This window comes from Trachypithecus francoisi, unplaced genomic scaffold, assembly GCF_009764315.1.
Source record: "Trachypithecus francoisi isolate TF-2019V2 unplaced genomic scaffold, Tfra_2.0 Lachesis_group19, whole genome shotgun sequence".
Classification (NCBI taxonomy): Eukaryota; Metazoa; Chordata; class Mammalia; order Primates; family Cercopithecidae; genus Trachypithecus; species Trachypithecus francoisi.
The window spans coordinates 10,017,549-10,034,178 of NW_022681464.1; the positions used below are offsets into that span (position 1 = coordinate 10,017,549).

The 16,630-nt window shown below is 43.6% G+C and overlaps 1 protein-coding gene across 2 annotated transcripts in view; it reads right to left on the reverse strand.

The window, feature by feature from the left end:
• Window positions 1–16,630, reverse strand: part of SLC14A2 (solute carrier family 14 member 2) — a 70,457-nt gene that overhangs the window by 32,194 nt on the left and 21,633 nt on the right. For both annotated transcript variants that reach the window (XM_033177868.1, XM_033177869.1), the window contains exons 6-10: window positions 13,462–13,654; window positions 9,298–9,445; window positions 7,793–7,927; window positions 5,956–6,005; window positions 4,984–5,158 (exon numbers count right to left, since the gene is read on the reverse strand). In XM_033177868.1, coding sequence (XP_033033759.1) covers window positions 4,984–5,158; window positions 5,956–6,005; window positions 7,793–7,927; window positions 9,298–9,445; window positions 13,462–13,654 — 701 coding nt within the window. The remainder of the gene's footprint in view (window positions 1–4,983; window positions 5,159–5,955; window positions 6,006–7,792; window positions 7,928–9,297; window positions 9,446–13,461; window positions 13,655–16,630) is intronic.

Here is a 16,630-nt window from a genome sequence, read left to right on the forward strand (position 1 = left end):
GGAGCCCCAAGCCTCCAAAATGTCACCGTCTGCTGGGGTAAGAAACTCTGTCAACATGTCAAGAGTCAAAGAATATGTCACCATATTCTCTCATAGATTACTTGAAGAAAATACAAAGAGTTGTAAACAAGTAATAAATGAATTGGAACAGAGATAGCAAGACAGGGGAAGTAATAAATGAATTGGAACAGAGATAGCAAGACAGGGGAAGAAGAACAGATGAAAGAGTAATAAAAGGTAGCATATTCAATACAAACGGTAAACTCCAAATGGACGATAGAATGGCTGGGAATGTGTGATGTATGGGCTCAGTAAGAATTCTTGTGAAAAGAAGAGGCATATTGCAAGGGGAAAATTATTAAAAATGATAAATGATCTTAGCACAATTTAGGAGTGGGAGATGGCTGGAGAAGTAAACACATTTTAGGGACCAGGGCGCTGGGGAGGGGAATATTGAAATTATTTCAAAGGCCATAGTTTCTTGGGGTAGGGAAAGGTCATTGGAGAAATGGGGTATCTTGTCAGGGAAAATTATTTTTCATCTTGTTTTTATATAATAAGAGAGAAATATGCTTTTGATTATGAGTGTTGGGAAAGGAGCAGTAACCACTAGCAGAATGTAAAACAACAGTGGACCAAATTAACAAAGGGAAGAAAGAAAGAGGGAGTACCATGATCAAACTTGTGAAACGAGAAAAATGAAATAACTAAAAAGCAAAGAAAAATGAATCGTAAAAAATAAAGTGAAAGAAAAAAACTAGTATATTAGTTATTACATAAGATGTGAAGAGGTTAACTTATTAAATTATAGAAACACTGAGATTAGGTAAAAACATGAAACATTGCTATATGTTATTTTTAAGAAATAGTTTAAAGTAAACAAAGTTAAAAATTAAAAATGATAAAGGTTAAAACAAAGGGATAAGAAAATATCAGAAAGAAGGAAGGTATAACAACATTAATGGTTAAGTTGGGGTGATGGTTAGAAGCGTTAACTAGAATAAAGAGGGTAACTTATAATAGGCAAAGTTTATGAAGAATCAATGATTGTATAAATTAATAGGCATCAAACAATGTGGTAACTTATATGAGATAAATGTTTTAGAAACGCAAAGAGAAATTAATGAAACTGTACAATTATAGTTGATTTTTAACAAACTCTTTTCAGAATTAAGACCCCATATACAAAAAAAAAAAGAACATAGAGGAATTGAATAATACAACGAACAAATCAATTTAATATGTATTTCTTTCAAAGTAAAATTTCATTTTATATGTCCAAAATCAATCAGGTACTTGGCAACCAAGAAAAATTCACACAATTTTAAAATAAAGATTTTACAGGCCATATTTTCTGCTCATAATCCAATAAAACTAGATATACAAAGTTAAAAAATATCAAAAGATTCCTAAATGCTAGAAATTAAGAAACCCATTATTAAATAATCCTCAAACAACCAAAAAGGAATAGAAATTAAAATTACAAACTGTTTAAAAAGTGATAAATGTAGACTCCTTTATTCTAAAACCTATAGTACCCAGCTAAAGCCGTACTCAGGAGAAAATTAATATCTGTAAATGACTTTATTGTTAAAAGAGAAAGACCTAAAATGAAAGAATTCTACATCAATTTTAAAACATTAGAAAATAACATTTAAACCCTAAGGAAACAGGAAAAATAAATCAATAGAATACAAACCAAAACAAGTAGAAAGGACAAATAAATCCAAAATTGCTTCTTTGAAAAAGTCAATAAAATTAATGCACCCCTTGCAAACCTGATTAAAGAAAAGAGATAACAAAATTATGTAAGATTAGAAATGAGAAGGGGATAAAACCATGCATACAGGAGAGACTGAAATCATTCTATGAGAACATTGTAAGTAACTCTATGGCAACAAACCTCAAGATGAAGCAGAAAACTTGACTATGTCAATTATGGAAGAAATTGGAAAGATGATTTAAGATCTGCCATTTTAAAGTGCAGCAGGACAAGACTGTCGTGGCTGATAGTAGAATTCATCAGTGTTGTATGAGAGGAGATAAAAACGGGAGAAAGCGTTGGGGAGGGCAGAAACTGGGAGAGGGGAAGTGGAAGATGGGTGCGATAGGGAAATAGTTTGAGACACAGCCTCCTCTAAAGTCCCTGTCTCTCCAAACGGACACACCTTTAATGATTGCATATTTGTGTTCAACATAGACACTATCATTTGTATAGCCAAGAGCTGTTGCTTGTAGTTTGGGGTGATGGTAGAAAAACTGCCAGAATATAGGTCCCCAAACCCTTCTTCTCTCATCATGTCCTGTCCCCATGCAACCTCATGTTGGTGCTGTGAATCTGTAAGTTTAGAGATCTTTTACCTACCCATTCAGCAGCTGGCTGAGGCGAGGAAGCCCTGGGGAAGGTGGGACAAGATCACTCCAGGAGCTCTCCAGTCCCATGAGATGAGGTGAAGAGTTGGCAGGGGTTGGGGGAGATGGGGGGAGTTGGTGGGAAAAGAAAGCAATAATCTCATCCAAATCAGCCGAAATAATTTTTTATATCCAAATAGTTTTCCTCTTCTGGAGATCCAGTAAGCATGACTAAAAGACAGTTCCCAATCAGACCCAATGCTTTGGGTGGACAGTCTCAAAGGGCTTAATGAAGACAGGAGGGGATTTTCTAGGGCAATGAATGGGGTCTCTGGTTCTGGTTATCTGTTGTTAAAATACTTTGGGAGTCTTGCCTCCATTTTGGGTAATTGAACCCCTTCTGGAAACCCAGCAGAGAACTGAAGCCCTTATCCTAATAATATAGAGGTTTTCCTGCATCCTGGGATGGGACCACCTGATCTTCACACTCCCTTCCAACCTTGGGATTCTCTGAACCTCCCTGTTCTTCCTGCCTGGAAAACTCCAGCACTGAAGGGTCATCATTGTTTTTCCTTGTCCAAGAGTGGTGTGCTTTCTGGCAGATGAGAGAACAGGGCAAGAGGTTGGAGAAGAGTGAACCTTAGAAATAGTTTCCAGACACTGTGGAACTATTGGTTTAAAACTGCACCCCTTAGTGCACATCACTGTGCACTAAGTTCTCCAGTAGCCCCAGAGCAGGTCCTCCTGATTCCAGTCATGCTACTCTCACTTTTCTGAGTGTCCTCCATTTCCTGAGGGTCTTCATGCCATCACCCAGCATGTCAAACCCCTTTGCTATGTCTGTTGCAGGGGACTTGGTGGTGTCTGTCTGGGCCTGTGCACTGCCCACCAGTTTGTAAGCATTAATATGTTGACTGTCTCTATCAGGGATCTGCAAAATACAACTTGGGGACCAAATCTAGCTTACTGCCTGTTTAATAAAGTTTTATTGACACATAGCCATAATCATTCATTTACATGTCTATGGCTACTTTTATGCTACAATGACAGGGTTAAGACTTTGCCAAAGAGAATATATGGCCTCCCATCAGAAAATATTTACTATCTGGCTCTTTACAGAAAAAGTTTGCTGACCCCTGATCTATATATACATTTAAAGACCAAATGAAAGCTATTGACTGTAGTTGGGAAACCAAATTATGAAATTCATAGATAGTTGTTTGTCTTTCCACAGTCAGGGCTACCTATCTGTCTTAAATATCATACACTTCATAAAGCTTCCCGTGCTCACAAGCAAATAGAAGAATGAAGTAGATTTCCCAAGCTTTTTACACATGGAACTCGGGTACTTTCCTTACCTGAAATCTCTGCTTAAAGATGCTGGTTTGATTTGTCCCAGCAATCCCATTACTGGGTATATACCCAAAGGATTATAAATCATTCTATTGTAAAGACACATACACACGTATGTTCATTGCAGCACTATATACAATAGCAAAGTCTTGGAATCAACCCAAATACCCATCAGTGATAGACTGGATAAAGAAAATGTGGCACATATACACCACGGAATATTATGCAGCCATAAAAAAGAATGAGTTCGTGTCCTTTGCAGGGACATGGATGAAGCTGGAAGCCATCATTCTAAGCAAACTAACACAAGAACAGAAAAGCAAACACTGCACGTTCTCACTCATAAGTGGGAGTTGAACAATGAACACACTGACAAAGGGAGGGGAACATCACATACTGGGCCCTGTTGGGGGATGGGAGGCAAGGGAAAGGAGAGCACTAGGACAAATACTTAATGCATGTGGGGCTTAAAACCTAGATGACAGGTTGATAGGTGGAGGAAACCACCATGGCACATATATACCTATGTAACAAACCTGCATGTTCTGCACATGTATCCCAGACCTTAAAGTAAAATTAAAAAAAAAAAAATTTTAAAAGAGATACTGGTTTGACCTAAACTAAGAAATGCTTATCATCCATAATAAAGTCATATATAGGATTCTAATTTATTAATTCCTCCCTGCTATGGAATATCGCCTTGCCCCTTACAAAGACCACTGAATGGTCAAGACTCCTTTAGATAATTCCATGCCCCAGTTGTCCCTGTTTTGACTTAAAATCCCATCAGTGTAAAATTCTTCTCTTTGTGGTCATTAGCCTCTAGCTCAGCCACTAGAGAGCCTTCCCTTCCTAGCCTGTGTCCCCTAACTTACCCCCCTACTCTGTGTCTGCTTAGAACACTCAACAAGTTTAATTTTATAGCATCTATGATTTAGTTTAACATGCCAAGAAGATCACCTGTTAATTACCTTTCCAAAAGACTACTGTTTTTGTTTTAAGTCAACAACATTTAAAACACACTCCTTATTGCTAACTCCGGAAATCTTACTGTAATACCAACTTCCCTTAATGCCGCACAATAGGTAGTTATGGAGATTCAGGCAGAGAATGAAAATCAGCTTAGGGAAAGAAAGTTACAGGTGTGCTTGGTTCTACACAGGTGCAAGGAGAGGCAAAGAAAGTGAGTGCTGCAACTGATTGAACCAGAGCTGAGAACACAGGGAGCAGACATCAGGTCAGGCAAAGAGCATTTCTTCCCAGAATGCGGCTAGTCACCACTGGGGGCCTTCTCTTCTTCACCGCTTTTCACCGTCAGGTAGTAGATGCGGTTGGCCTCGGGGTAGGTGACTTTGCTGAGTGGGAGCCTGAAGATGGCCGGGTTGTTGGTCGTCAGGAGCAGGAAGATGATGGTGGCAAGGCAGAAGGCCCAGGTGCCTGGTGGCACGCCCACCTGGAAACAAAAGCATTGGGGGCTGAAGAAGTTTCCTAGTTTCCTGTGTTTGGCTGGGGACCCTGGGGGAAAAGGATGTGATGGGCATTGAGGATGGAGATCCTCCCTCCAGTGAAGGCATTGATATTCCCAGATTTGCAATGTCATAGTAGTTCGTCAAAGAATTTGGGGCTGGATGCAGTGGCTTATGCCTGTAATCCCAGCACTTTGGAAGGCCAAGGTGGGAGGATCACTTGAGCCCAGACCAGCCTTGGCAACAAAGTGAGACCACGTCTCTACAAAAAAATACAAAAGACAGCTGGGCATGGTGATGCATGCCTGTAGTCTCAGCTACTCGGGTGGTGGAACTGGGAGGATGGCTTGAATCTTGGGAGGTTGGAGCTGCAGTGAGCCAAGTTTGCACCACTGCACTCCAGCCTGGGCAACAGTGCGAGACCCTGTCTTGCAAAGAAAACAAAAACAAAACAGATAATTTGAGGCACAATCAGAATCTTTCAATGATGGAGCTGCAAATTGGTCCCCCACATCCAGTCACACAGCGCCATCTGTCCGTCCATGTTTTCTGCTGCTAGTTACATTGCAATCTTTCTACACACACACCCCTCCCTCCCCTAGAGGTACATGTATGCAATTGTCAATCCTCCTCTGGACAACCTTAGATAAACCTTGACAGATGTTGTGTGAGCACCAGCTACCGTTATCCCCTCAATGTTCCTTTACCAGACCCCACAATCCCGTATGTCCAGAAGCTCTGGGAAGAGCACTTTGGGGTAGTGTTCAGGAGAATCCGCACTTACCACTGACAAGATGTTGGAGATGGCTGCTTCCATGTATGCACAGAACAGGGCTGTGGAGGAACAAGGATCACCAGAGTGAGCTTCCCAGGGCCTTCACCCTAAGCCACTGCCATTACCGCCTAGGGAGCCCAGACCAAGAACAGAAGCCCCACCCTCTCCTGCAGCTCAGATTCTGCACCATGCCCTGACATCTGGCATGCTTGCCTGGCATTATTTGTTATCTCTGTAGATAGGTGAGGCCTGTCTCCCACCAGACTGTTCATTCTTCAGGTAGAGATTAAAATTTATATTTCCTTTTGTCCCCTCCCTGCTTCTATAGTGGTCTTGCATAGAGTCAGGGGTCAATAAACATCATTTGCTTGTCTACGCTGATGGTAGTGAAGAGCTAGTACAGGCTGGATGATTGTCTGTTGTGGGGGAAGAGTGGTCAGACTATATGAGCTCCTGCCGAAGTCCCTCCTATTCAAAACTCTGAGCAGCTGTGATGCTGCTTGATGTTCACCAGGTCTCACCAGGGCTGAACCTTACTGGACCCCTGAACCAGTCCCCAGGAGCCAGGCAGCTGGGTTCCCCCATGGGAGCTGGGTCCTGAGGACAGCCAGGAAAGCTTGTCCACGTAGCTGGTGCCTCTGGACAAACTCCTTCTGCCCTGCAGCTTTGCTCTTTCTCCTTCTCTATCCAGAACACCTCTTCTCCCTGTTTGTCAACTCAAATCCTACCAGAAGTGTTGCGATAAACCCTAGCCTCCCCCTGTAGGCTTCCCAGATGATTCCAGCCACTGGAATCTGCCACTTCTCTGAAGGCCAAAGGCAGTTACAGTCTGAACCTCAAAATAACAGGCACTTTTGACTTGACAAATATTTACCAGGCCCACTATCTCCATGCCCAGCCTCATGCTGGCTGCTGAGGGGGGTACAAGGAATATGGAAGTCATTCTTAGTCTCCATGCATACGTGGGAAAAAACAAAAGAGAAGCTGTTCCAGATGGTATTCTTCTGTTTCCTTGACTCTAGTTTTATTTATTAACGTCCTATCCTGCTTCCAGAGAACAACGCCAGGAGAGGAGAGCTGGTGGGAACCTGGGGCTGGGACTGACTCTCCCCTTTGCCGTTAATAGTTATCTTCTAGGGCAAGTGAATTAGCCCCTCTGAGCCTCATTTCCTCATCTGTAAAATGGGCCAGGCAGGCTATGCCTGGTGGTATTCTTGAGGGGATTAAATGAGTTCATGTATTTATATAACAGGTATGGTGCTGGGATACAGGTGTATGAGGACTATGGCTGATTTCTCTTCTGGCAGCATATTCTGTATTTATGGAAATCGAGCTTGCATAATGTTGTTATGATTTTTAGTGCTCCTAGTACATCACCTCACTGGATCATTCCAATAACCTTTGTGGACGCTGCAGTCTTAGTAATTATTTGTGCAATTACTTCTCTTCTGCTAGGCTGTGGCTTCATGAGGATGTAGTCACCATGGTAACTTCTATGCCTAGACTAGGTCCTGGCACTCGATGGTGCTGTATAAACAGTTGTTGAATGAGGAGTTATAGAGAGCGGGAATGCTGTCATTAGCACACAGGGAAATGCATATGTGATTCCCTTGTAAACTTTACAACACTGTGTAAGTGTAACACCATTAGGTGGTTGTGATCCCATTTGACAGAAAAGTGACCTAAAATCCCAGCTGTTAAGGGCAGCACTGGCATTAGGACGCAAGCCATTGGCCTTTCTGTCACTGCTGAACAGTATTGATTAGTGGTTCCCATGGGTTTCACAGAAACAAGAGGGGAAGGAGTAGCCAGAGTAACCTGGTTGTCAGCTTTTCTGAACACCTACCACAGATGAGGGCCAGCAGGTGAGTCTGCCAGGTGAGGGCATAGAACATGCCCCCGATGGCGATGCAGGAGAGGACGCAGTTGTAGCTCCAGAGGCCTGTGTAGATGGTCTTGAAGGGCGTGGCCATGGACAGGGCTGTGGGACAAGGTGTGGTATTTCTGTCTGATTCTGGGCCACAGAACAAAGACCACCCTGGGGCTGGTGCCAGGTCTCAGGGTGGCCTCCATACTGTTGTTCACCCCACATCTCCAAACCTGCCCATCAAAAGAGCCTCTACAAATGGCATCTGGTCTTAGGAAACCTTCAATGAGAAGAGAACAGTGGTTTCCAAATCAGTTATCAAAGCCACAGGCTTTACTTGGAGGTCTGACTATTTCCTCCCAGGTGAGAAGCGGCAAGAAGGTGGGATTCTAGGCCCCATCTTACTCCTTTGACTACAGCAACTACAGTCTTAGCAAGAAAGATTCCAAAAAGCTTTAGAAGATTTAAACAAATATTTGTAAAAAGTTGTTTCAAATGGTCCAGAAAAATATTTCTTTACCCTTATGGATATATGTAGATAAAGGAATGATACAGCAGAAGGAGTAAGATGTGAACAGTGGGTACATCTGGGGAAAGAATTTACAGATGCCTCATATGTTTATTTTTACCATTTTTTGATGAGTTTAAAATTATTTCCAGATAAAAAATACTTTTAAAAATTTTGCTTCCAAAAAATCTTTGAAAAATATTGGAAGAAGTCTAAAACAGGTTCCTACTCCCAATGCTACTACCCCAATCTCTGACTCTGCTGTCAGAAAGAGCAAATACCTATCTAAATGTGTGGACATACATATACATGGGTAACAATATTAAAACACATTTGTCAAATGGCAATCCAATGTTTGGGAACAATTTTCTTTGTATCTTACCAAAAATTTCAAAGTGCTGGGCCATTTATTATGTCACAGTTGGTCTTGGTTACTGCTCCCGCCCCCATCCCTGTGTCCCCCTAGCACCCTCAGCTCCAGGGGCTCAGTTTGCAGGCCAACTTTGTTCTTACCCCTTTGCATCTCTCCATGTTTTTGTTTGTTTGTTTGCTTTTCTTCTTCTTCTTTTTTTTTTTTGAGACGGAGTCTAACTCTATTGCCCAGGCTGGAGTGACGTGGTATGATCTTGGCTCATTGTAACCTCCGTCTCCTGGGTTCAAGCGATTCTCCTGCCTCAGCTTCCTGCGTAGCTGGGATTACAGGTGCCCACCACCATGCCCAGCTAATTTTTGTACTTTTTAAATTTAATTTAATTTAATTTTTTAGTAGAGATGGGTTTTCATCCTGAGCTCAGGTCATCTGTCTGCCTTGACTTCCCAAAGTGCTGGGATTACAGGCGTGAGCTACCATGCCTGGCTCCCTGAAAGTATTTAAAACTCCAGGGAAGAGAATGTCTGGAAGATTTGCTGTATGTAGGGGAGAAGTGACCTCAAGTGAATTATCCTGAGGACCTGAAGAAAGGGAGCTCTGTCCTACCTGCTAGCAGCCCCACGATTGAGCCAATGGCTGCATGCAAGCAGATGAGTGGCGAGGAGATGAACAGAGCCACCAGGAACACACCGCCTGTCCAGGGATTGTCACAGCCATACACCTGACCGACCCCAACAGGGATGGCTTGCAAGAGCTGCAAAGTTAACAGAATACAGGTCACTGGAGCATAGACCAGTAATGCAAAACCAGACTCAGGGCCAGATTTGATCCATTCCTTGGGGGAGTAATGGAGTGGAACAGGAGGATGACTGCACCTTCCAGTGTGTGAGAGAACACGGGGGGCATGAGCTGGAACAAACAGCTCCTCACTCCACCGCCCAGCAGGCATCTGAGCATCCCTCATGCAAAGCCAGGGCCCCCAACATGGGCTGGGCGTGGATGCTTCTGAGGAACATATGGCTTCTGCTTTGAGGGGGCCAGAATGCACCTCCTCCCTAGAATGCCACTGGGAGTTTCAGGGCTCTTGGGGATTTCCTCTAGACTTTCTGAAATCCATACAAATATTCTAGGAATATTGAAAATATAATAGGCCATTTTGATATATGATTTGACTAAAAGTCACCCAGCCGGTTGGTAGCCAAGTACAGTCTAGAGGCTCTGAGCTTGACCTCTAGCTCAGGTCTGAGGTCTTTGTCACCCTTGCTGTCTCTTTGTCAAGCCACTGCTGACACATCCTCTTTGCTGGCCCCTGGCCATTCACAGCTACCCGGGGGGTTGTGAGCCCTTGGAAAGGAGGAGTAGGTGTGTCCCCTGCTCACGAAGACTGCATAGCATGGTGGAGAGGTAGTATGTGGAACATCTGGAGAATGGCCTGAAGTCCAAACATCCCTGAGCCTGAGAGTAACTTGGTGGTGCTGGAATTGGGGAGGATTTGTTTGGCAATGCTGTCAGATGACTTTTCTTCGGCCAGGCTGAATTGTGGATATTTTTGGAGTCCTTTGAGGGCAGAAGAAGAAAGGAGGGAGAATGGCAGGGCAGGCAGAGCACTGGCCTGGGAGTAGAGGGATCCAGCTTCCACCAGGGCTCTGCACAGTTCATTGTGTGGCTGTGAGCATGTCACAGCCTCGTCTATAACATGAGGAGGCTGGCTTGGCAGATGATCTTCCAGCTTTAAGACTCTGTAGTTCTTTTCATAATTGCCAGGTCACATGACCTCTGTGAGGACAGGGCCCTTTACACCCAGGTACATCATAGGTGCTTAACAAATAGGAATTGATTAGGTCAGTGGTTCCCAAACTTTGCTGTACAGTAGAATCCTCTGGGAATCTTTAAACAAATACTGATGGCCAGCTCTTCCCTAGACATTCTGATTTAATTGATATGGGGCATGGTGGGGCTCAGGTGAGTCTGGCATGCACTGGAGATGAGTTACGGATGATCCACTGTGGATGTTGCTATAGATGCTGGCAATAATTTAGTTTCTCCCTTTGGACCAGATTTTGTACTTTTTTGACAATTTGATTTAATTCTGGAATAAGTATGATTTCTTCAGGGAGTAGTATTTGAAGAGCCTAGAGGGCTCTTAAGCTTTGCCCACTCTTGTATCTAAATGAATGGCCTTTTAATAACCAAATGCTGTTTGGACCAGAGTCTATAATCTTGTGAAAGGAATGGCAAGGGTGGGGTGCTCAATCATATTTATAGAAACCCAGAAAACACTTTGTACCAGACTGGGGAACTCAGCTTAAATGTTGGGAACAGGCTGGAAGTCTACTTAATAAATACCCCATGATTGCCAAGATCTGAGGAATGCGGGATGCTGAGGGGAGTTCACGTCCACCTTTCCATCTGGGAATGCAGATTTTAAGCTCAAGCGCTCAAGAATGAGAGGAATGAGGGAATGAGGGAATGAGGGGTCTTGCAACGGAGCCTGGGTTTAGAATGAAGCTTCCTCCACTGGGATCCACATTTCAGCCTGGTGAGCTGTTCCCCAGGCGGCCTTCCCTCCCAGCACGCTGCTCCCAGGCCGCAGCTGACACCCTGGGTGAAGGGCAGTCAGGTGTGCCATGGAAATTTACTGAGCACCAGGCCTGCTCCACACTCCTCATAATTCTTATGTAGCAATAACAAGCCGGTTAAACAAAAAGAAAGGCCTTTCTCTGTTGTTTCAAAGAGAAAGAGGGAAGTGGCATTGATTCTTCAAAACTCAGATCCAGAAGGTGGAAAGAGAAGGAACGTGGTTGTCATAGTGGTGGGCTGGTGGGGTGTTAAGGGGGTCGGTATGGGCCTCAGGATGCCTGGGTTTGGTTCCTACCACTTTCTAATTGCTTATTTTGAAGGTGAACAAGAGGCATCTTTTCTCTGTGACCCATACCACACTGGTCCTCTCGGTGTTGGGTTGTCCGGCCTAGCAGTGTGGAATCGGGGCTCGGAGAGACTTTCTTCCTTCTTGTGCCACACGTGCCCTTGGCCATTACTTGGGCAATACCTCATGCATAGGGATCAGGGACAGCCTGTGGCCTGATTGTCAGACGGCCTGTCACCGATGCTCCTGGCAGAATTTTGAGTGTTGTGCCTGTTCCTGCTCTGCCTGTTTTCCACCTGAGAAGGTGGGCTTTCCCTTAAATGCAGAGCTCTGTCTTTTCCATGTTCTTGGGTTTATGCCCTAACACTGCCACTCGTGCCCCAGCCCCAGCCTCAGACACAACTTGAAAAGGTTTTGCATTGTTTGCCGCAGTGTTAACAACCACGGCTGGGGAAGCATTTCCTTTTCTGCTGGGTTTAGGTTTAGAGTGTGGCTGTCCCTGGAGGACCCTGGAGTGGTAGCTCCAGAGCTGAGCACAGAAGCAGGCTACACTGAGGTTGCAGCACACCTAGACGGGCAGGACTCAAGCATCGTATCACACAAACAATATTTGAGGACTTAGGTTATGATAGCAAATATTCAAAAGACTATTGCAGAAACAATAGCCTGAATTGCTCTAGAAAGCAGACTGGAACCAATGGGTGAAAGATAAAGGGAGATGGATTTCTGATGAAGGTAAAGAATACCCCAACATGACAGGGTAGATTGCACCAATAAGTAGGGGATTTTGCCTCACTGGAATTGTTCAAGCTGCATGTACATGTCCTGCCTTGGACTAGGCGGGTGATGGTTCAAAGCTTAGGCTTTGTGTCAGGCTGCCTGGGGTTTAAGAACAGGCACTATCTGCAGTTGGACTGTGGGCAACTAACCCTCTCTGTGCCTTAGTTTTCTCACCTATAAAATAGTGATAATGGTGGTACCTACAGTATTAGGTTATATTATGAGAGCTAAATGAGTTAATATGTCAAGGGCTTGGAACAGTATCTGATACATAGTAAGCTTGCTAAGTATTAGCTATTAGCTATCTCTGTTCATTAACAAGGCCAAAGTTTTACAATTCTATATATTTAGTCTTATGTTAGATCTTCACTACATTCCTATATCTTCAATGTCTAGAGATCAGCAGAATAAATGAATATGTACATTTACCACAAAAGGACAGAAAGCAGGGTTTCTCCCCTTTGGCCCTATTGACACTGTGTTCTGTATTACTCTCTGCAGGGGCAGGGGGAAGCTGTCTTGTGCATCGCAGGATGTTTGGCAGCGTCCCTGGCCTTGACTCATTACATGTCAGTGGCACCTCTCTAGTCTTGACAATAAAAATGTCTCCAGACATTGCCTAATGTCTCCAAGGGGCAAAATTATCCCTGCCTGAGAACCACTAAGAGAGAAAGTATATAAAAATTAACCCTCTGCCTTGTATGCTAATGCCTTTAAAATCCCAATTTTAAATGTTTATTTTAGTATCTTGCCCCTTTATCTGACTATACATTTTATCTAATATCTTTTACTCAACTACCACGATTCTGTACTGTCAACGCTTATCTGTTCACTTGTGTGTTGGAGTTTCCCTGTATAGAATGCAGGCTTCATAAGAGCAGGATGTCATCTTTGTGTGTTCTCAGTATCTGAAAAAGTATCCAGGCCATGTTACTTGTTCAATAAGTACTTGTTAAAAGGATCTATGGACATGGCAGCAACCTTTTCTGATACCCTGCTGAGGCCCATCATCTGGCAGAGATGTTTCTAGAGAAGCTGAGAGCATGGGTAATCCACAAATTGGTTGGCAAGAAGGCCTGCAGTGGAATATGGGGGTCTCAACTCATCACCACTGGGTAACTTACCAGGGGCATTTCCATTTCTGTCCAGGTGATATTGGGCACTGAAGACACAGGCTCTATCAGTGTTGTGGGGAAGAAGAGGTTGTAGTGGCCTGTGGCTGCAAGGTACAAGGTGACTGCAATGTTGAAGGGCAGCGTGAAGACTGGGAGGTCCCACTTGCTGAAGACGGAATTCAAGGCACTAGAAAGAACTGGGCTGCAGATGGAAGAGACAAAGGGTTAATCCCTGTGACATCCTGAGGTCTACATTGTCTCAGCAGCTCTGGCCACTGTATCATCCACTGACTCCTCTCCTAGGCACAGCGTTTCTGGCCCCCTTGAGACTCCAGGGTTCCACTGATCTGGGATAGGGAATAAGGTATTCAATTTCAGCTCTTACCTTTTTTTCTTTTCTTTTGCCAATTTATTGTCATCTGCTTCATAAGCTTACACCACTGAGAAACAAAATTTAAAAATATCGTAACTTATTTTGAGTAAAACACTTTATAAAATAATGGAAATATTTCCTTGTTTTTTAAACCGAGAAAACTAAACAAAATGTGACCCTTACAAAATGTAATGTGTTGCCTTTGAATCATCAAGGTGTACAATGACTATTGTTCAGGGCTGTGATAACATTTTAGAAGACTGACCTAGGAGGATGCTGCAATGGCATATGGGCAATTTGCAGGTCTAATTTCAGCAAAAATACTTGGAGCTACTCTGGAAACTGCCAGGGGAAAAATAGGACCTTCAGTTGTTTTACCCTCTGTCTTCTTCACCTTTTCCTTGGAAAGAGAATGGATGTTGGAGACAGACAAAGCTTAGTGCAAATCCTAACTCACTCCTATGGGTACAGGCTGAAGGAACATTGTTAGGTAATTAATCTGTCTTAGCTTCAGTTTCCTCTGGAAGGCACCAGCCACCCTAGACACCCAATACCCCACATCACCCATACTCAGTGACCTGCTGGGCAAAACCTGAAGTCGCATGATTTGTTTAAATGGTCTGCTTTTAATGAATGACCATGAATTTCAAAAAGGCATTTAAGACTTCCTGAAAACCCTCCTACACATCCCTCGCCAATTAACTCTCCAATTTACTGAGACAAGTATTTCACATTTTCACCTTTCTCCTCAAATCTTTACTGTCTGCTTCCCTTTAGCCTCAGCCAACCACCTGGCTTTACTTCATTAAGAAAACAGAAGTGACAAGATGAGAAAGGCTTGTTTTCCCAGCCATAAAATCCACACCCTGTCTGCTTTCTTCCTACATACTCTGCCTCTCTGCCTTTTTCACATAATTGAAGCATCCCTGCTCCTTCATCAGGACAATTCTTTTCCCTTTTCTTTGGATCTAATCTGCCTCAGGGACTTCATTCCTGTACTTTTCTCCTTTCTCTCCTACAGCTTCAATCTCTTCTTTTTCTTCGCATCATTCTCATCAGGAGATAACATGCTCTAGTATCTTCTACCTTTAAACATCTTACCCCTTTAACCTGATGGCCACTCCAGCCGTGGCTCCATTTCTCTGCTCCCTTCAGGGCAATATCCTTCGAAATAGTTGGCTTTCTGTGTTGTCCCTAATCTTTTCCTCCTAGTCTTTCCCAAACCCACTTCAATCAGGTGTGTGCCCTCATTACACCATGGAAATGGCTCTTGTCCATTTCACCAATGGCATCTATCTTGCCAAGTCCATGGTCATTCCCCATTGCTTTGATTTGACAGTTGGACCTGCCCACCACATTGAAATACTTTCTGTCTGGGCTACCATGACACTCGATTTTCTTAGTTTTCTTCTTGCCTGCTCCTTCTTAGTCTTTTTTGATGGTTTTTCCCCTTTCTTGCCAGACTTCTAAATGTTGGAAAAGCATATGACTCTGTCTTGAATCTTTTCTCTCTCTCTCTTAAAAAATCTTCTCTGTTGGGTGATAGCCTTTAGTACCATAGATGAAAGCTTCTGTGTGCTTCCGCCTCCCGAATCTTGATCATATCACTGTGTTCCAGATTTGTACATCCAATTACCTTTACAACATCTCTACTTGGAAGTCCATAGTATAACGTATCCAAACAGAATTCTTGATTTGTATCCTGTCTCCTGCCACCAACTGTCAGGCCTCTGAGCCCAAGCTCAGCCATCATGTCCCCGGTGACCTGCACGTAGACATCCAGATGGCCTGAAGCCACTGAAGATCCGCAGCAGTGAAAATAGCCTTAACTGATGACATTCCACCCTTGTGATTTTTTCTGCCCCACCCTAACTGATCAAAGTTCTTTCTAATCTCTCCCACCCTTAAGAAGTTTCTTTGTAATTCTCCCCAGTCTTGAGAATGTACTTTGTGAGATCCACTGCCTATCCTAAAACCTATAATAACTAATGATAATCCCACCACCCTTTGCTGACTCCTTTTTTGGACTCAGCCCGCCTGCACCCAGGTGAAATAAACAGCCATGTTGCTCACACAAAGCCTGTTTGATGATCTCTTCACACGGACGCGTGAAACAACCACCAGTTCTTCTCTTGGTCTTTTGTATTAACCCAGGTACTCGGGCACATTATAGGAGTGTATTCGATTTTCTTTTCTTTTTCTTTCCTTGGTATTCCACAACCTCCCAACAAGTTGTGTTGCCTCTGTCATCCTTAAAATATACCCCAGACCCACTCACTTCTTACCATGTTCATGAATATTACTCTAATCTAAACACTGTCATCTCTGTGGGGTTTTGTAGCAGATAATTGTGGATTATTGTAGCAGATGCTTCCAGCATCTACTCTTACTCCAGTTAAAATCTGTTTCCATCCTGCAAGCAGAGTGATTTGTTTAGATTTAAACCATATCCCATTACACCTCTGCCTAAAACTCTCCAACTGCTTTCTATCACAGCCGATATAGAAATCAGTCTTACTGGGTCTTCAGGGTGTACCTGGTCTGACTCTCATCGAGTCCCTGCCCTCCCCTCCTGCCACTCCTCCATCCTTCACTGGGCTTCTGCCACACCATTCTTGTCTTTCTTCCTAGAATACATCACGCTTCCCCATTTGGGGGCTGCTTCTGCCTGCAACATCCTTCACCCACATCTTCAGATGACAGATGCCTTCTTATCATTTAGGCGACAGCTCAAATGTCCCCTCTGCAAAGTTGTCTTCTCTGATCACACATGTCTGGAATCATTTGCTGTCCCATTTAGCCTCT